Below are 21,873 nucleotides of genomic sequence, written 5' to 3' on the forward strand. Positions count from 1 at the left end.
CAGGAAGTGGTGTTCCCATGTGTCTACTGCTCTTCTCTCTCTAGAAGGAAGTGCTAGATTTGGAAGATGTTGTTTGAGGATCTTTGGTAACTTTCTGCAGTAAACCTTGAAGATAGTAATGGCTTGAAATGTTCCAAGTGGTGCCAGGCTGATGGGTGTGAGACAGGTCGAGATGAAACAGGAGCTAGCCCCAGAGATACGGGCACAGGAACAGCAAACGACAGGGATAGCTCATCATGAGAGTTCAGATGGATGCCATTTTAGGATAGACTCGCCACCTTATTGAAAGTACAGAGCATTATCAATGGAAATCCACTATGGTTGTGCTACCATTCCAGACAAGCTCCCAAACTGAAGAAAATGACAAATCAAAGCATGCAAATGTTGTGAATAATGTCAAGTTTTTGACTGGTTCTGAGAAAAAACAACCTCCAACTAATAGCAATAAAAGGATTCAACAGGTTTGCTCCACTAGACACTTGAGTGGAAGGGAGCTTCACATCAAAATACTGTATGAAAATTCTATTGGAAGGATGGAAAGGCAGGATGTTGCTGTGAACCACAGTTAAAGACTGAGTTACTGGGAAATTTGTTGAATGGACATCTTGAATACAAGTGTACACACTGACAGGGCACATTCAATGGCTCCAATTTCTCCATCACTTTAAACTGAACTATAAATCATTACTCAATTAACAAGCCTAGATCTCAATTAATGCTGACTAGTCATAGAAATATTCCAAATCGCAACATCCATTCTCTCCCCAGTCTGTAGCTCCTGAAATGCTGTTTTTGGTCTTCTATAAATCTCCCCTGGAATGTGGGAGGGAGGTCCCAGGTGAACCTTGAGGGGGCTCAGAACCAATTTCTTCTGATTACTGCAATCCCAGCATACAATGATCATAACGTGTAGGAGCAACGTTTAGATTCCAATTGGAATGTTGAGTTTGTAGGCTTTCAAACCACGATTACTGAATCCTAAAGAGAAACTTAAGGTGCCTACAACAGGGTCAATTTTTTATTGTTGACTTCTTGGAACATTTATGCTGTTACATGGTAATAAAATTAGTTTGCCTTTAGAAAGCTGGCCAGTATCTTCTCAAATTTAAAATGAGAACTGGCCAATACTTCAAGGACCCCTATACAACTAATTTTGACAATCATAGCCCAAGGATTATTCATGAGTTGGCAATACAACCCTGAAACAAATTTCCCCAGTTTAACTCCATAAATAGTTTCACTGGCTTACAACTAACTGTACTCATTATTTTCAATACAAGTTTATCTTACCCTTGTCGTCAGTTTCTTTAGTTGGACTGTAAGGTGGACTGGTCTCAGTTCCCTTCTTACGTCTACTTCTGGCGTTTTGAGATACTTGTTTTTGACTAACCTGTAGAATTGAAAAGGCTAACCATTAGATTACGTCATTATCTTTCACCCAATCACCCATGATGCTCCATACAATTAACCAAAAAGGTGAATTTCACAAAATAGGTTGCCTTCCTGTAACCTTCCCCATTGCCTCCCAATACAAAGCAAATGAAGCATTCCAACGGTACATAAATGATCTTGCAGCCCAGCAGAGAACATATTGAACACACCCAAACGATGGAGAATCTGGCTTTTAATGAGCAAAGCAAAACCCAATGCTTTTACTGGAAATGACCTTCTATTTTGAATAATTGACTATGACAAACTTACTTCCAGTTTATGAGATTGATAAACGTTAGAGAATCAGTTATTACTTTAGAGAAGGGCACTTAATAGTTTAAAAGTAAACACCATCACAGGACAACAACATATCTGCAAGAAGGTAGTACTCAAGCAAAGCCTAAAACTTTCCTTTGAGCAAAAGATACAAAGGCCCAACACAAGGGGAAGGAAGCTTCAATATTACATCATTACAGATCAAAGCAGCAGCAAAGGTATTGCAAAGGCCACTGCCTGACCTATGATGAAGAAAATAGTACAAAAGAGTGATTGGATTTTGCAATTCAAAAATTGCAATAAGAATTTATAACACTCACCATTGCTATATTACTCTCATTTGCTTCTAAGCTCTGAGGCAAAATTCCAACTTCTCCTTTCAGTAGGTGAAGTGCTTCATCGAGAAGGGTGATATAAATCCGCACAGGGTCAACAGTCTTTGTCTGGTGGTCCTAGTGGGAAAGAAACAGTCATCAACAGAAACGTAAGACATGTTCTTTAATATACTCTGTTATTTCGTGCACTAGGACTAACAAAGACTTGAAGTCAGACCTCCAAACCAGGTGCACCACATAACATGTGAATCCTGGTTTCTGGATCTGGGACAAAATGTCTATTTCCTTTTGTGCTTCTCTGTACCTTTCAATTCTTCTTGGTTAATGCCAAATACAAATAAGGATCTACACAAAAACCAAGAATTAGAATGTCAATTATCTCATCAGCTACTGGGCAGTTGTTTCTGCAACACTTGGAATGATAAGATCACGTGCCTTTCTGAATGGATGAGCATAAACACCCTCAGCCCTGTCATATAATTCAGACTAGCAGCTGGTGGCTGTCCAGCTGCTTCCTTCTGGATTTAACTTGCCTCCTCAAAAGCCTCATGACCAGCAGAACAATTATGGTGCTTTACATATACCAGTATTGTTGCAGCAAGATTCTCTTATTTCTAAGAGTATGCTCAGAGGTTCAATTTTACCAGTGATTCATATTTTGCAGCAGGCTTTTTCTTACTATTTTACTGCTTTCAAAATCCAACCTCAGCATGAAATGTTAGGTAAGGTGAATGGACAGTGACTGACTTCCCTAGTGTCAACGTGAAGAATGTTACTCACCCTGACAGTGCAAACTTGAAATATCCACAAGATCCAACCAAGGACAAAGGCTGAATTTATCCAGCCAAAGGAAAATTAATCAAGCCTGAGACAACCTTAAAATGCAAATTTGTACCTTTTGAGTGGAAGTGAAAAGAGGAAGGAAAATTACAACATGTATTTCAAGTCAGTGCCATTTTGTACCTGTTCTGTGGTAACTACCATGGTGTGTGAAGCAGGGTCATGATGTGCAACAATGGCAAGAATCCATTCTTCAGGAGCGTCTGGTTGGTAGACCTTCACTCTGTGCCCCTGTAAACTGTATGGGCCTAAAAGACCAAATGCAACAGCAAAATGAAAGTGATCAATTTTGAGAAAATACAATCACTTCACCAGCATTTCAACTCATAGCCCACTGAAAAGCAATCAATGTTCCCTTTAAAATTCTGCTGCTGCACATGGTAAATGTTTTCAGTAAGAAATTCCTTTAGCATTTTATATGGCCACACTTGTGAAGCTTATCAGGAATATTTAAAAACACAACAACTCGGATCTAATTCAAACAGTTTGGCAAATCCCACTTGGACAGTGGGATTCTTTCAAAGAAATGGACTCTACCATCAACTGATGAGAATTTGTTTGTACTCACACTAAAGCAGAAGTGGTACCTCTGGTGACTGGGGAGCACATATCCATTCTCCTTTCCTACACAATCAAGTTGTAAGATACTGTAGAACTTGAGAGGTCTTGGATGAACTCTTCTAACTCAAACTCCATGTCTCAGCAATGACATAAGTGACTTTAAATAAAAATCCTTTCATTGATATTTTTCCCCCTTCTATTCAAAGTAACTTAAACTGCTTTCCACGCTCCAAGTGCTATTGTGTGCAACAGACTTTTCTGATAAACAAGACATTCATTAAAAATAGAGGGCTTGGGAGAGTTTGGAAGCTTTGCATTTAGCATTCGACTGTGCATAACTAATGCAAGGTAAAAACCAATTGTTTCCAGAGGGGGAAAAGAGCTCAGATGACGTACGTAGTGCTCACTGCTTCAGGAGTAACTGGCAAGTACCATCTGTGGTTTATTTTTATAATCCATCTGGTTTCGAACTAATGTATTTTACCCAGTTAAGTTTCCCTCCGAAAATTTATTTTTATACCTTAATACTGGAGTTAATTTGTTTTCTTAACCTCAATAGGCCTATATCTGGTGCGAGCATATGATTGCAAGCTCCCCCATGCTCTGATGATTCCCTTCACTGTTACTTGACCTATTCTACTCATGCACAAAAAGAATGTCAACACAAGCAACCAATGCAAAGAACACAAGTAATTGCAAGATCAATCTTCTTTTACTTTAAAACTTCCAATTAACTCTAGCTTTAGGAAAACTGTTGCCAACTTCAATTGTAGTTATTTATAATCAAGATAAAGAATTTGGTTGTAGCTGGAAGCAATAATTGTAAGAAAGCCACGTTCTTGGTTTGGAGAAATGAAGATACACAGACTATTAGGAAATCAAAACAGCAATGATTGACTTGAAGGAAATTTGTCAACAATGTCAAATCAAGATTCAGTAGGCAACACCAATCATCATTTTCCCAGGTTTTAATTTTATGAATTTAATGCAGTGGAATATATACCAAATGACAATGCAATATAGAGACAAGAAATTTTGATAGGTCGAAAATGTGTACAAAAATAGCTTTTGAAGGTCCCTGACTTCACAGCAGCTAATTAAACATAAGACCCGAAGACATTGGCGCACTTCTGCTCCTTTCAGTCTAATGAGCCTGCACAGCCATTCAATGAGATCAGTGCTGATCTGATAATCTTCAGCTCTACTTTTCTGCCTACTCCTCAAAAGCCTGGATTCCCTTACTAATTAAAATCTGCTTACCTCAGCCTTGAATATACTGATTGACCCAGCCGCAACAACCTTGTGGCAAAGAATTTCACAGATTTCCAACTAGAGAAGGGAAGAAATTCCTCCTTAGCTCTGTTCTAAATATTCTGAGATTATGCCCTCTGGTCCTAGATTCTCCCACAAATGAAAACTACCTTTCTGAATCGACCTTGTCAAGACTGTTAAGTAGTTTATAACTTTCAATAAGTTGGCCTCCCAATCTTCTAAATTTCAACAAGCACAGGCCCAATTTACTCAATTTCTCCTCATAAAATAGTTCCTCTCCAAATGGTATCAACCAAGTGAACTTTCTCTGGATGTCTCCAATACATGCATATCTTTCCTTCAGTAAGGAGCCCAAAATTAGTCACAGTATTCCAGCTGTGGTCTGATTAATGCCCTACAGAGTTTTAGCAAGATCTCCCAAAACAGCAAGCTGGCATTACCTCTGGAAGGGCAGAGACTGGCAATCTGTTCTAAGGACCTGAAAACATTTACTAGAAAAATCCTGAGTCAAGGGAATTAGTGAGGAAGCTTTTAATAACCAAACTTAAATCAAGTATAGAGTTTTAATATTTTCTGTGGGGTTGAGTCATTTGAGATAACTGTACTCTTTAAAGTTACTGTATATAATTTATGTGATTTCTCCTTCACTGATACTGACAACGAATTTTTTTAGCAAAACCTCCCTTTCTCTGCATTCCATTCCCTTTAAACTAATGGCCAACATTCCATTTACCTTCCCTGTAACCCCTGAATTGCTGTGATTCATGCACAAGGAATTCAAAACCCCTCCTGTTAGTTATAGCTTCCTATTGTCCTTCTCCATTTCAATAACATTCAGCTCCTCTAATCTTCGTGCCAAGTGCATAACCTCACATCTCCCCACATGATATTCCATCAGCCAAGTTTTTGCCCATTTGCTTTACCTGCCCATATCTGTGCAGGGTCTTTGTGTTTCCCACATATTTTTGTGTCATCGACAACCTTGGTTTTTGTACATTTGCTTTCCTCATCCAAATCATTAACATACATTGTAAATAATTGTGGTCTCAGGAATGTACAGGCTAGGTGAGTTCATTATGATAAACATGGGGTTATGGGGATAGAATGGGGGCTACTCTTTCGAAGGTCGGTGCAGACTCAATAGGCCGAGTGGCCTCTTTCCACACAGCAGGATTCCACACAGATTCTATGATTACATCTACTGCTTCCCCTTTAACTACCTTGCATGTTCACTACTAAAAGCATTCTAATAAATTTTTCAGGCATGATTTTGACTCTGTCTTGATGATATTAATTAGACATTTCTAAATTTCGTCCTTCATAACAGACTCTAACATTTTCCCAGTAACAGGCATTAAATTAACTGGTTTACAGTTATTTATTTTTTTTGTCTCATTCCCCTTCCAATAAAAGGTGTTATGTTAGCAGCCTTCCAATCCTCTGGGACTTTTCCAGAATCTAGGAATTTGTGCAAGATAATTATCAGCACACCCACCATCTCTGTAGCTTGTTTGCTTAATAGCTTAGGATATGTGATTTTTTTTTTAGAAGATTTATAGCTCAGATTGAGATTCAGGTTATAAGTTTGCTCAATGAGTTGGTAGGTTTGGTATCAGACATTTCGCCACCATGTTAGGTAGCCTCCATTGAAGCATTTATGTTCTGTCCCACCTTCTACTTACGTGTCTTGGTCTGGTTAGGTGGGTGATATCACTTCGGTTCTTTTTCTCAGAGGTTGGTAAATGGGTCCAAATCTATGTGTTTATTGATAGAATTCCAGTTTGAATGCCAGCCTCTAGGAATTCCCATAAGTGTCTCTGTTTAGCTTGTCCTAGGGTGGATGTGCTGTCCCAGTCAAAGCCGTGTCCTCCTTCGTCTGTGTGTAAGGACACTCGTGATAGCTGGTCAGTCTTTTGGAGGCTAGCTGGTGCCGGTTTATCCTGCTGGCTAGTTTTATGCTTGTCTGTCCAATGTAGCATTTGTTGCAGTCCTTGCAGGATGTTTTGTATATCACAATCGATTTGCTGGTTGTTGGTACAGGGTCCTTTAGGTTCATCAGTAGCTGTTTCAGTGTCTTAGTAGGTTTGTGGGCCACTATAATGCCAAAAGATCAGAATAATCTGGCAGTCGTCTCAGAGATGTCTTTGTATGACAGTGTGGCTAGAGTCTCTGGGGGTGTTGTGTCTTCTTGTGGTTTGTTAAACACAGTCTGCAACTCTTAAACAACAAACCCAAACAAGACAACATAACACGCCCAGGGACACTCGCCATACTACCATACAAAGGCATCTCAGAGGCGACTACCAGACTAATCCAACCCCTTGACATCATGGTCGCCCACAAACGTACCAACATACTGAAACAGCTACTGATGAATTTAAAGGACCCTGTACCAACAACCAGCAAATTGAATGTCATATACAAAATATCCTGCAAGGACTGCAACAAACACTACTTTGGACAGACAAGCAGAAAACTAGTCACCAGGATACATGGGCACCAACTAGCCACCAAAAGACTGACCAGCTATCACTAGTATTCATACACAGATGAAGAGGGATACCAGTTCAACTGGAACAATACATCCATCCTGAGAGAGGCTAAACAGAGACATGCACAGGAATTCCTAGAGGTTTGGCATTCAAACCAGCACTCCATCAATAAACACATTGATTTGGACCCCATTTAGCAATCACAGAAAAAGAACCAGAAATGATAACACCCACCTTAACAGACCAAGACATGTAAATAGAAAGCGGGACATAACACCAGTACTTCACCAGAGGCTCACTGATGATGTTACCTAGCATGGTGAAGAAATGTCCGAGAACAAACCTACTAGCTCAGCGAGCAAACTTACGTGATCTTAGGATATGCCCCATCAGATCCAGAGGACTTATCAGTATTTCACCCCATTAGTTTCCCTGGGATTTTTCTCTTAATAGTTATTACATTTATTTCCTGTCCTTTTGCCCTTTGAATATCTAGTATTTTCAGATAGCATTAGTTTCATCTGCTGCAAATACTGACATAAAGGGCTCAACTGCTCTGCCGTTTCCTGGTTCCTCAATATTATTTCCCAGCTTCATTCTCCGAGGGATCTGTGTTCACCTCAGCTTCCTGCTTTCTTTTTAAATATTTGAAGATATACAGACTTTTGTACAATCTGTTCTGATACAACATGATAGCTCCAGTCTTGTGTGATCCCGTGTTATAAGAAAATTGCATAATAGCAGCACCAGTTAAACTAATGGGATGGGAATCGTGTTACAGCCAATACAAGTAAAGCAAGTCCACATTCTTCAAATAATGGTCTAAATTCTTCAATCGCATTTTTGTCAATTCTCACTGAAGAAACATGCATTATAGCAGAACCGATTGCATAGTAATAATATTGAAACTGTCAGTCTGAGAAATTAACAGCAACATCTGGCATTTGCAAATCTGAATTAAACATGGAAATCCAGATTTGCTGTCAGTGATTCCCTGTTCCTCTACACAACAGGAATTTCTCAGTTGGAAATCAATGAGAAATCTGAACTCTGATATAAACATACACATCATATATATTACTCACATTGGAGAAGCTTTGCTTTGTTGATTTAAAGCAATCAAAAAAATCCTTTGCACATAGATGAAATGGAAGAATATGGAGCCTAAATGTTTGAGCAACACAGTTACCTTTTATTAATCTGAGTGTGGGAGAAACTGTGTTTATTCGATGACTGTCTTATTATAAGACATTTGATGTTAATTCTCCTCTTCCTCAATTTAAAACAGGACAAAATTTCATTTGAATTATAATTGGCAAGTTATGGAAATCGAAAGAAATTCAGGTGACTCCACAATCAGCAATGATTTATAAAACAGTGGTCAATACTTAGTTGCAATGAATTAACCACAAATTTACTGATCTACATTTCAACTTTATAAAGAACATTTAATTCATTCAGTCTCAACTGGAGTATTACATTCTGTTCTGGGCACCACACCTTACGAATGATGTAAAGGATATTAGAGAGGGTGCAGAAAAAGTTCACAAGAATGGTTCTAGTATTGAGGAATGTCAATTACATAAACAGATTGGAGAAAGTGGGACTGTGTTCCTGTGAAAAGAGGGGGTTAAGATGAAATTTAACAGGGGAATTCAAAGGCAAAAGGTGGGGGGCTGGAAAAAGACAGGACACAGATTTAAGGCAACTGACCAAAGTAGCAATGCTGACATAAGTAGAAACATTTCCTTGTGAATGACTGGAATCATGAATGCACGGCTTAAAAGAGGGATGGAGGTAGGATCTATCAAGGCACGCAAGACAGAATTGGATTATTATCGGAAAAGGAAGTATTTGCAGCGTTACAGGTTGTCATGGGTAAGTGACACGGAATAAAACTGCTCCTTTGTAGAGCCAGAATGACCAAGTGAATAGTCTCTTTCTGTACTATAACGATTCCCTGATTCTTGAATTTAATATCCAACAATCTTGTTTTTATCTACAATACCTCTGAGTATCTCTTGAATTTTCTTTTCTCTGATCCAAGATTTCAAAGATTCTTGAAGTTTTTGATTATCCTGGACAATGGGATTCTGGCTGTCAGAATCCTCCTTGAGAGACATAAAAAGATGACAAGTAAGGAAAAATGAATGACAAAATGGAATTAAAGACTAAATATCCCTTTTGAATAATTAACAACAAAAATTTCAGTATTCCACCTACCTTGTTTTGGTTCACAATGTAATATGTACAGGATTAGACAGTAAATGTGTTTTTAAAGACACCAGACAGTTCAAAAGGAGAGACACAGAACCCGAAATGTTAACTTTGCTCTGCCCCATAGATGCTGCCAGACCTGCCCAGATTTTCCAGCAATTTGTTTTTGGTACAATTCAGAGCAGTGTTTCTGTTCATTTATTCATGTAGAATACGACAGTGACTAAAACAATATTTTGTGCATAACTTTTAACACTTACCGATTTTTCTTGTACATTTCTCTAATCAGCGGTGACATGTGATGTGCGTGATTGGACTGAATATTTTGGAGTCTTTGGGCAGAATGAAAGTTTGACAAAATGCTATGGGAAGGTGTCTTCCCAACATTTTCCTGCCACCATACTACTTTGACAGCCATGGAAAAGATAGCAGATGATCAGTTCACTTGGAGGCAGGGTGAACCACTTTAGTGGCTAATTGAGGGTCTCTTCTCACCTCGAATGGCACTCTGCTCTGGCAACTGACCTTTCTCTGGGTGGAAAGCTGGCAGTTAAACCTTACCGGTCTCCCAGTGTATTCTTCTGAAATTTTGGGTGGTTCTTTAGGCACTGTTTTGAGCCCAGAAAGGAAAACCTGGTTGCATCAATGCTTTCTGCCCTCCACAAAACCATTCATTCCTGCTTTCCTGATCAGTCCCTGTACCCCGAGATTCCACTTACTTAGCTTTCCAGGCACAAGTTAATTAATGTTTGCCTATTGTCAAACTGCAGCATAGCTGTGGTCACCACTCCCAATTGTACTGCTAAGCTACCAAACCTCTGATTAGACCAGAAAAGGCTGCAGACAGACAGGTCAGTAGCACAGACTTAATTGGCCAAAGCCAGGCAAAGAAGCTCAGGCAGTAAAACCTAAAAACAAACTCCTGAGACTGCAGTAAAAAATTTAAAGTGACAAAAAGAATTATGCAAATAGCTATGATGACATAATAAGTACAGGAGATCATTCAGCCCATTATGTCTGTGCAAGCTCTTGGAAATAGCTGTCCAATTAGTCTTGGGGTCTTTTCCTGTGGTTCTATGAATTCCTTTGCTTTCAAACATTGTCATTTGAAAGTTATTGGTGAATATGCTTCCACTATCATTCTAGACAGTGACACGCTAGATAACAATTCACTCATAAAATATTCCTACACAGATCATGTATGGCTCGTTTGCAATTACCTTTACTCTGTATTCCCCAATTATTCAGAATTCTGCCATTAGAAACTAATTTCTCAATGAGATCCCTTCATAATTTTGAACATCTTAACCCAAATCTCCTTTGCTGTAGAAGAGCATTTCCTGCTTCTCAATCTTTGATTCCATTCAAAAAAAATTCTTCTGCACCCTCTCCAAGGCCTTGAAATCTTTAACAGTTGGTGTTCAGAACTGGCCACAGATGGGTCTAACCATGGTTTTATAAAGAGTCAGCAGACCATCCTTCCTTTTGAATTCTATACCTTAACTAAAAGTCAAATACCCATATACCTTTTAAAAATCCTTCTCAACTTGTCCGGCTGTATTCAAAGAGTTGGGTATGTTTCCAAGTCTGTGTCTCCACCTCCTTGAAAATCATACCCTTTAGCTTGTATTGCCAAAACACCAATGGAAGAGAAGAGTAAATAAGTGAGATTCAAACACAACTCTTTATCAATTATAAACTCTACATCATTAAATCTGCTTAACATCTGCAGCAGGTCTCCATCTAGTCAAAACCACGGTGGCACAGTGGTTAGCACTGCTGCCTCACAGTGTCAGAGACCTGGGTTCGATTCCAGCCTCAGGCAACTGTCTGTGTGGAGTTTGCACATTCTCCCCGTGTCTGCACGGGTTTCCTCCAGTGCTCCGGATTTCTCCCACAGTCCAAAAATGTGCTGGTTAGGTGAATTGGCCATGATAAATTGCCCATAGTGTTAGGTGAAGAGGTAAATGTAGGGGAATGGGTCTTGGGTGGGTTGCTCTTTCGAGGGTGTGTGTGGACTTGTTGGGCCGAAGGGCCTGCTTCCAAACTAAGTAATCTCTTCCTATCCTCATGACTAATTACTAAAACCATTACTAATAGGATCTTTTTCAGAGATTTCACTAATCCTATTCCACTCTGACCACTTCTTGACCATTAGTTGCTTGCATTCTAATCTCAATGGAAACGGAGGGAATAATTTCTCCTCAGCATTTTGAAATCTTATGGCCTAAACCACTGACTTCAGACTTGAGCTTTACCATTTTCTTCAAAACAGCTGATGCTGTTTCTGACAGCAATGAGAAGAGGGGAGGTCATGAGTGAATACTTATAACGTCAGAATAGTCGTGGAGTTATCTGTACAATTGTTGTCTGTTTGGAATGATGGTTAAATTCTGCGCTTCTAACCGTTTTTGTTCTGCTATTATGCCTAGTTTGCAAGTTGCGTTTAAAATTTGTCTCCTTATTTACTTTTACCTTGTAAGCGTGGCTCTCACGTCTTTAGCTTTTGGAGGCATGGTGAAACAGTGGTTAGTACTGTTCCCTCATATTGCCAGGGACCTGGGCTCACTTCCACCGTTGGGTGACTGTGCACATTCCACACAGGCATTCTCCCAGTGTCTGGTTTCCTCTGGGTGCTCCAATTTCCTCCCACAGTCCAAAGATGTGCTGGTTAGGTGGATTGCCCATGGTAAATTACCCTGTCGTGTCCAAGGACGTGCAGGGTCACAGGGATAGGGTGAGGGCATGGTTTTGGGTGATATGTCCTTTGAAGGGTCGGTGCAGACTCAATGGTCTGAGCAACCTCTTTCTGCACTAGTGATTCTATAATACTTTTCAAATATACTTCGATCTTTTTAAGATTTCCATTTCTTTGATACTCTTTTCCTTCCCTGACAGATAACCTGCTACACCACTTCATGACTAATAAATTCACACTGGCCCCAATATAATCTGCTCTCTCCTTCCCCTCCCTCACTCCAATAGCATGAAAAAGCCTTTAGTTTTCATTTTCCGTTCTAAAGGGCAAACATAAAACAATGAATGCCATTTTACTCTCCAAAAACCGGACTTGCTGTGTTTCAATTATTTCGTCCTTCATGAGGAACTGGAATGGCTTTTGTAGAAGAAAGGTTTGACACATGTTAACCACATGATATTGTTTTCAAAGCTAAGATCTGTGCTTAACGTTGAACAGAAAAGTGAGCACAAATGCACTACTACATCTAAAAGAAGTGGAACCATATATAAAATATTTAGTTACATTGATACCAATTTTTGCAGTCCTAGTGAATTTGCAGCAAATGTAAGGAAAAACATTCGACACGACCTTCACTGATGGTTCAAACAATGGGAGAGCCTTACACTCCTCCAAACTCAAGTAGTCAGACACTTCTACCTGAATAGCAACAGCATTATAATAACATGGAACACACAAATGCGAAAAGTCAAGCACCTCTTCCTTCCTCCATTTACTGCAGATAAGCTAAATCTCAATAAAAAAATTCTCCCCACACTGCATTGTATTGAACATGGAAAGGTAAAAGCTGGTCATATGATGGTGCAATTTTAATTAACCATTGAAATCTCTTAAAATAAGAAATGTTATACCTTTATCAATCATAATGAAGTACATTTTCAGATTAGTATTTTAACATACAAACTCTTGGATGAGGTTGTGCATTCGTTCACAGAGCTGGTGTGGTTGTCTACAGACAATCTGCTGCCTCGCTAGGTGACATTGTCAGTGCACCTAATACTTTGATAAGGTATTAGTGCTCTGTCCCACCTGGTATTTGTATGTCTGTTCTTTGGTACTTCTGGCTCTGTATGGGAGTAGTTTGCCTATGGAATTCAGTTCAATGTGTTTATTGAGTGAGTTCTGGTTGGAGAGCAAGGCCTCAAGGAATTATCTTGCGAGTTTATTTAGCCTGTACTCGGATGATTACATTGTCCCAGTTGAATTTGTGTCCTTTGTTGCCTGTATGGTTGGAAATGTAGTAGTACTGGTCATGCCTGGCAGTGGCACGTTCATGTTCATGCACTCGTATTCTGTTTGTCCTATGTAATGACCTTGCAGGGTAGGTGGTGAAAAAGGTTTGTCCTGTTAGATGCAAGTGTCAGGTCTTTAATCTTTGTGAGGAGCTGGTAAAAGGTGTTTACTGGTTTGTGGGCTACTAAGATTCCTGAGGGTCTGAGCAGATGGGTAGTCATTTCCGATATATCCTTGATGTATGATATGTTCACTGTCATGTAGTGTTTTCTTTTAGATTTGTTATATTGGAGGATAGTACTCTGAGGGTATCTGTTCCGTTTAAATCCTGTGAATAGGTGTTCCTGTTCTGCCCTCTCGAGTTCTGAGTTGCTGCAGTGTGTCGTTGCTCGTTTAAGTAGTGTTCTCATGCAGCTTTGTTTGTGGGTACTGGGGTGGTTGCTTTTATAGTTCAGTATCTGGTCTGTATGAGCATTCTTCCTGCGCATGCTGGTCTGGAGTTCGCCAGTAGGTGTGCATTCCACTAATATGTCTGGATACCACTGGGTACCACATTTCACTGGATACAGGCCAGATACTGAACTATAACAGGAACCACCCCAGCACGCACAAACAAAGCTGCACGAGAACACTATTTGAGCAAGCAAGGACACACGCAGCAACCCAGAACTCCAGCAGGCAGAACAGGAACACCTAATCAAGGGATTTAAACGAGCATGATCCTCCAATACTTATGCAACCAACCTAAAAAAAACTACACAATCAGACACAAGAGTGACCAGACCATACATCAAGGACATACCAGAAATGACTACCTAACTGCTTAGACCCTGAGCAGTCTTAGTGGCCCACAAACCAGTAAATGCCTTTCACCAGCTCCTCACGAAGGTAAATGACTGGACATCCATAGGATGATCTTTATTCACCAGGACTATGAAAAACACTACGTAGGACAATTAGGAAGAAAACTGGCCATATCAGTGCACGAACATCAGCTCCCCACTGCCAAACACAACCAGTACCCCCTCATTTCCAACCATATAGACAATGAATGACACAAACTCAACTGGGACAATGCAACCATCTTAGCACAGCCTAAACAGAAACACACGAGAGCATTCCTTGAAGTCTGGCACTCCAGCTGGAGCACAACATATTGAACTAGACCTCATACACAAACCACAAAGATACCAGAACTAGAAGTACAAAAAACAAAGACACATAAATACCAGGTGGGACAGACCACCAATACCATATTAAAGACACACTGACGATGTCACTTCGCAGGGCGACAAAACATCCGCAGAAAACCACACCAGCTTGATGTACGAATTTACGATCTCATCCAAAATCCGAGCTACGTACCTTTTCAAAAATTCTAAACTCTTGTATTTCCCAAGCTGATTACACAAGCAAGCAGAAGAACAAAACTGACACCCACATTTAAATTTGTACACGATTGTCATAAGCGTAGGTAAAAAGGAACCAACAAAATCGATACTGGCTGATCAGCCAATTCCTACTCAATTCATTTTCTGCAAATATATGAAGTAAGCTTAAATTCAAACACCACAATTTAAGGCACTGGATAGCTCAGAGAGTATTAATTTGGCAAGAGCTATGGGAGTTCTTACAAAAATTACTGGAATTTAAATTCTTAAACATTTGCAAATTAGAGACTAAGCACTAATTTAACATTACATTGACACTAGAGTACTGGACAGAATCTAAAATGAACCCGACTACTCCATGCTAAAATTATATACACGTAGTAAAAATACTAAAATAAATAGAAGAAAATTACTTTAAATAGTCGGAGTGCAGCACCATCAACCGTAAAGTTCGTTACCCTGTCACCGAAGAACTCAACTGGAACGATGGAACCCAAGCCAATTTTATCTACCAGTGCTTTATAGGTCTGAAAACAAAATAAAAATCAATTACTATCTCATCAAAAATAGGGCACAAAAACACAGTATACAGAGAGCTAACAGATGAAAAGTTATATAATAAGTATGCTCTTCATTTGATGCCAGCAACAGCAGTGTAGAAATAAATATACATGTTAGCTACTCAGGAGAACAAACTGACTCGTCACCCTTTTAAACAGTAATCACGGTAATACCATTGGCCATTGCAATAAAATCAGGGCAAACTAATGAGAAAATATATATCCCAGATACAGGTGATATTTGTTTATCAAGCTTCTTGGCTTGTTGGCTATCATCCACATTCATAAAGTTAACATCCACAGTTACTCTCTGTTTCACATCCTCGGAACTAAGGTGGCAATAAAAATCATGCTAAATATACAAATATTCATAAGCTGGGATTCATTCTCAGCAAACAAAAATACTTCAAGCCTTGTGCTTTTTTAAACATTACCCAGACAGCTCCCCTTATGGCAACATTCTGGGCAAAGTTGGCTTGCCAACCAATCAGCACCCTTTCTCCTGCATCATAAATAGATCCTTTGAAAACTGGCAATCTTGAGTTTGTCCTAATGAATGCAAGATGAAAACCTTTGGCCACATCTCTTTCTTTCCATCAATAAACAGAAATTTTGTTGAACAGAATGATCAGTGTATAAAAGCAAAAGCAGTGAAGGTGGTACAACTCAGTTAGAGGACCACAATAATGCTATGCTTTCGTTCTTCTGAGGTTAGATACATGAGGACATGTTAGAAAGGGAGTACTTGAATCATAGGGGACCTTATGCTTCATATAGATTGAGATGGCCAGATTGGCAGAATTAGCCAGGAGGAATAATTCATAGGCTGTACTTGGGACAGTTTCCAAGAAGAATATGTTGCAGATCCAAAAAAACCCAAAGAATTACGGATGCTAGAAATCAGAAAAAGACAAATTGCTGGAACAACTCAGCAAGTCTGGCAGCAGTGAAGAACAGTTCTGAAGAAGGGTCACTGAACATTAACCCGACAGATGCTGCCAGGCCTGCTGAGCTGCTCCAGCAATTTTTGATATTGTGGATCCAACCAGGCATCAGGCTATACCGATTTGGTGATGTGCAATGAGGCAGCTTTAATAGACGATGGAGTGGAAGGCAGTATTTGGTATAGTTTCCTATACTGATCGGAGTACTGAATATAGGAGTTGGGAGGTCATGTTGCAGCTGCACTGGATGTTGATTAAGCCACTTTTAGAGTATTGCGTGCAATGCTGGTCTCCTTCCTATCAGAAGGATGTTGTGAAACTTAAAAGGGTTCAGAAAAGACTTACAAGTATGTTGCCAGTGTTGGAGGGTTTGAGCTAGAGGGAGAGGCCGAAAAGGCTGGGGCTATTTTCCCTGGAGCATCAGAGGTTTATAAAATCATGAGGGACATGGATAGGATAAATAGGCAAAGTCTTTTCCCGGGGTGGAGGAGTCCAGAATTAGAGGGCATAGGTTTCGTGTCTGGGGAGAAAGATATAAAAAGGACCTAATGGGCAATTTTTTCCACACAGAGGGTGGTGTGTGTTATGGAAAGAGCTGCCAGAGGAAGTGGTGGAGGCTGGTATAATTGCAACATTGAAAATGCATCTGGATGGGTATGTGAATAGGAAGGGATTACAGGGACATGGTCCATGTGCTGGCAAATTGGACAGCATGGCACGAGTTGGACCGAAGGCTCTGTTTCCATGCTGCACATCTCTATGTCTCCATAATCTGAGGAAACAACAAACATGAATGGGAACATTTAGCACTCAGTTTGAGGGGGAGGAAACAATGAAATTCAGCTTAAATAATGGCAATTTCAAAGGAGAGAGAGCAGAGCTCGTTGGAATGGACTGGGAAAGGAGTTTAGCAACAAAAACAGTTAAGAACAGTAACAGATGCTTAATAAAGTAGTTCACGGCTCACAACAAAGATATTCCCAATGATGGAGGAGGATTCTAGGAGGGGGTAATCCAATAATAAATAATCAGGAGAGTTGAGAATACCATAAAACTGAAAAGAAAAAACTTACAATTAGGCAAAGATTAATCATATGCCAGAAGGTTGGGAAAGTTATAAAAACTGAGAGTATGGTGCTGGAAAAGCACAGCAGGTCAGGCATCTGAGGAGCAGGAGAATCGACGTCTCGGGCATAAGTCTGTCATCAGGTGTTTCTGCTCCTTGGATGCTGCCTGACCTGCTGTGCTTTTCTAGCAAGACACACTCGACTCTGATCACCAGCATCTGCAGAATTCACTTTCTTAAAGTTATAAAAGCCAAAAGACAACCAAGAAAATGAATGAGAAGATAAACTTTGAGGTAAACTTGCTATAATATCAAGGCGAACAGCAAGAGCTTCTTTAAATACGCAGAAAAATAAAAGCAAATCCAAAGTGAACGTAGGCCCCTTACAGAAGGGGTTGTGGAAATAATCATGGGCAACCAGAAACTGGCAGAGGAGATGAACAAATACTTTGCACCAGTCTACACATGAAAAGACACTAACTGCATTCTAAAATATGACATAATCAAGGGGAAAAAGGAGTTTAGATCCAATATAACAAGAGAAAAAGTGCTAGAGAAAGTAATGGGGCTAAAGACTGATAAGTTCCCTGGACCTAAGATGATGCAACCTAGGATATAAAAAGGAAGTAGCAGCGTGACAGTGGATGTATCGATAGTAATCTTCAAACAATTCTTAGATTCTGAAAAAGTTTTAGAGGATTAGAAAATGGTCAATGTAACACCTTTACTTAAAAAGGGAAAGAGACAAAAAATAGACAACTATAGGTCAGTTAGCTTAATGCCTTACTATTGGGAAAATGTCAAAGTCATTTATAAGAGATATAACAGTAGAGCATTTAGAAATGCATAATTAATGTCATCAGGCAGAATCAACACGGCATCATGAAGAGGAAATCAAGCTTGACAAATTTACTAGATTTTTTTTAGTGGTCAACAAGCAAGATAGATAAAGCGGAAGCAGTAGACATGATATATTTGAATTTTGAGAAGGCGTTTGATAAGGTCGTATATGCATTAGGCTACTTAAGATACAAGCACTTGGTTTTAATGTAGAAACATAGATAAAGGACTGACTAATCAAAGACAGAGTTGTGATAAGAGGGCAATTTCAGGCTGACAACCTATAACTAGTGGTGGGCGAAGAGATGAGTGCTGGGACCACAATGATTTACAATGTATATTAATGACTGGGATGAGGAACAACCAAGATTGCAGGTGACACAAAAATAGGTGGGAAAACAAATGGTTAGGATGACACAAAGGATCTGCAGAAGGATATGGAGAAGCGAGTGGGTAAAAACTTGGCAGATGGTATGTAACATGGGGAAATGTGAGGTTGGGCACTTTGGTGAGAATAGAGGAGCTGAATATTATTTGAATGGAGAATTATTCCAGAAAGCTACAGAACAGAGGCATGTGGGAGCCCATGTGCATGAATCACAAAAAGCTAGCATTCAAGTTCAGCAGGTAACAAGGAAGGCAAATGGAATGTTGGCCTATATCTCAAAGGGACCGGAATATAAAAGCTGGGAGGTGTAGCTAAAACTATACAAGGCATTAGTCAGATCATAACTGGAACACTAAATAGTTTTGGGCTTGTTATTTGAGAAAAGATATACCTACGTTGGACACAGTCCAGACAAGTTTCACTAGGCTAAATGGTTACAGAGGCACTGTCTTATGAGGAGCGGTTGAGTATGTTGGCCCTGTACTCATTAGGATTTAGAAGAATGAGAGGCTACCTATTGAAACATATAGGATTCTAAAGAGGCTTGACAGGTTAGATGCAGAGAGGTTGTGGGATATTCTGGGAGCAGAGGTCACAATCTCAGAATAAGGCATTGCATTCTTAAAACAAAGATGAGGAGGCATTTCTTGAAAGTAGTGAATCTGTAGAAGGCTTTACTAAAGAGAACTCTCATGGTTGGGTCATTAAGTAGACTCAAGGCAGAGTTAGACAGTTTTTCAATCAGTAAGGGAACCAAGGATTAGTGGAAAAAGGTAAGAAAGTGGAATTGAAGGCTATCAGATCAGCCATAACATAACTGAATGACAGAGCAGACTTGCAGGTGAATGATCTACTTTTGCTCCCACATCTCGTTGTTTTATAGTGTATTATTTATAATCCATGTGAACCACAGCAGGCAATTACCCATTTTTATCCTTTTCATACATGTTAAAACTGCACAACAGACATGCACATTTCTGAAGCCAACTGAAAGAGAATTATAAGTTTAATGCAAAAATTTGCAAATTGCTGACATGAAGTCCCACCTCATGAGATGATGGCCACTGGAGGTGTATTGTAACACATACAAACAGGTTGACAAAAAAGAAATAAAATCTCATTTTATGCAAACAAATCAAGTCTTGCTTTGAGTGAACTAACACAATTCAACCCTGCCCAAGGGACGGCATTATCCCCCTTATGTTTCAGTGATTTGAATAAAGACTGTACACTCATTAGAACAGATCAGACTGGTTAAAAAGAGTAGTGAATACCTAATACAGCCAGTTTACTCTGAATTGCAGAAGAGACGAGATTTTTCTTACCAATGCAGGCCATTGGCTAGCATTAATCCTTCCTCCCGGTAAGAGTATTGCATCTTTCCTAGGGCACCACACGAGAGTATGTTCCACAAGGAAAACAAGGACATCTTCAGCGTAAACCTTCACCCAAGCTTGCTTTTTCCAGCGTGAATCATCAAATTCAATATACACCTGCAGCATAAAGAAATTCAGAAAGATGGCACAATTCAAATGTAATTTCAACCAAATTATATCTACATTTGTTATGTGAGAAGCAGCAAGTAAATACTGAATGGAAAAATAAATTCCCTTTCAAAGGATGCATGCCAAACAGTCAACTATGGTTAAAAAGACAGGGACATGAAGTTAACTAAGTATTTAAAACTGAAGAGAGACAAAAATAGCAAAAATAAACATTAGTCAACAAGGACAAGTTAACATTTTGGTACAATGCTTTATCAGAATGAACAGAATAAAAGTTATGGTATTAGGTCATGGACCTGAACCATTACATTTTAAGTCTCACAGATGCTGCCTGACCTGAATATCTCAGCCTTTTATTTCATATATGCATAACTACAGAATTTTTCTTTTGTAAAACATAGATAAGTCCTTTAAGTAAGACTGATAAAAAAATGGGAATCTTTCCAATTTCCTCAACTGCAGTTTTCCCGACAAAGGCTTGAAAGATCTGATCTACTAACACTAATATGAACTGAAATTAATTTTCAGCTCTTTTCATTTGGAAAAAATGCCAAGATGCCACACAAAGGTATCAAGACATAATACTCCACATAACTTGCTTTGCTCTTACATCCTAGATGAGTGAATAACTAGAACAACATTGTAGTTAGAATGTTAAACTGGAACTCACAAAGGGAGAATGACAATAAGGTTCCAAACGTTCCACCAAAAATAAGATTGTAGTTGTCATGGCCCACCACCTAAAATCACCCAAATGCTGATGAGAAGCAATGTTCTGTGTGTCTTTTCTTTACAGCAATAAGAGGTAGACCACAACCCACTAAAAATCAACTTAGATGGCAGCTTGCGCTGATCCAAGTCTGGGTTACTTGCAGTCCCAACAGGCCGAGAGTCTCAGAGTGGTTGAGGTCTTTCAACCTGCCCAAGATGGACCAGAAACATGTCCTGGCCATCCCAATCCATATGGCAATTCAGACACACATTTGGTGGCAAAGTGCTGACCTCAATTCAGAAATTTAGTTAACAGACTGGCACATAACTGTCAGAGTCTGAAACATGCAACAAGAGGTAACAATGGGTTTGCATTCATTTATGTGGAAAATGCTCAATGTACTTATTCAGTTTAATACAGTTCCTGGAAATTAACAGCAATGGAAAGAGGAATCACTGTCAGATTGAAGTCAAGCTTCATAATGCATGCCTTTGCACCACTTGCAGTCTGCGTCATAATTAACATTATATTTCAATTTAGACAATACTAGGAAGCTCAAGAGATCAAAAGAAAGAGCAGCAGTTGTCAATACCACCTACTGAGTCAGCTTTTCAGTATGGCCATGGTTGATCAGACTGTGGCCTTCTGCTTTCCAACTACTCCCACAGTTGATCAAAAATCTGTCACTCAGGTTTGAATATCTTCAATGACTCTGTCTCCAATGTTCTTGGGGAAGAGCAACGAAAATGCTCTCAACCTTCAGAACATTTACTCTCCTCTCCATCTTAAATGGGAATCCTCATTATTCCAACCGTGCATCACCACCGCCCCCCCAACAGTCGGAGACTGACACTTCCCCATGAGGTGGAGTTCTGTCAACATCAATCTTGTCAAGCCCCCTCAGAATCTTCAAGGTTTCATTTTTTTTAATGCTCCTTCTAAACTCCAATGCTTATAAGCCCAAACTTATAGCTTACCCTAACCTGCTCACACTTTTACAACCCCTTCCGAGATGTGAAAGGGTTAATTTACTCTGTTGATCTGTAAGAAAT

The 21,873-nt window shown here is 39.5% G+C and overlaps 1 protein-coding gene across 1 annotated transcript in view; it reads right to left on the reverse strand.

The window, feature by feature from the left end:
• The window catches only part of LOC132823316 (lysine-specific demethylase 3B-like), a 132,011-nt gene that overhangs the window by 71,323 nt on the left and 38,815 nt on the right, over positions 1-21,873 (reverse strand). The window contains exons 2-7 of the mRNA XM_060836998.1: positions 19,930-20,097; positions 15,220-15,333; positions 9,216-9,318; positions 3,006-3,130; positions 2,028-2,159; positions 1,291-1,390 (exon numbers count right to left, since the gene is read on the reverse strand). Coding sequence (XP_060692981.1) covers positions 1,291-1,390; positions 2,028-2,159; positions 3,006-3,130; positions 9,216-9,318; positions 15,220-15,333; positions 19,930-20,097 — 742 coding nt within the window. The remainder of the gene's footprint in view (positions 1-1,290; positions 1,391-2,027; positions 2,160-3,005; positions 3,131-9,215; positions 9,319-15,219; positions 15,334-19,929; positions 20,098-21,873) is intronic.

Source organism: Hemiscyllium ocellatum, chromosome 16, assembly GCF_020745735.1.
Source record: "Hemiscyllium ocellatum isolate sHemOce1 chromosome 16, sHemOce1.pat.X.cur, whole genome shotgun sequence".
Taxonomy (NCBI): Eukaryota; Metazoa; Chordata; class Chondrichthyes; order Orectolobiformes; family Hemiscylliidae; genus Hemiscyllium; species Hemiscyllium ocellatum.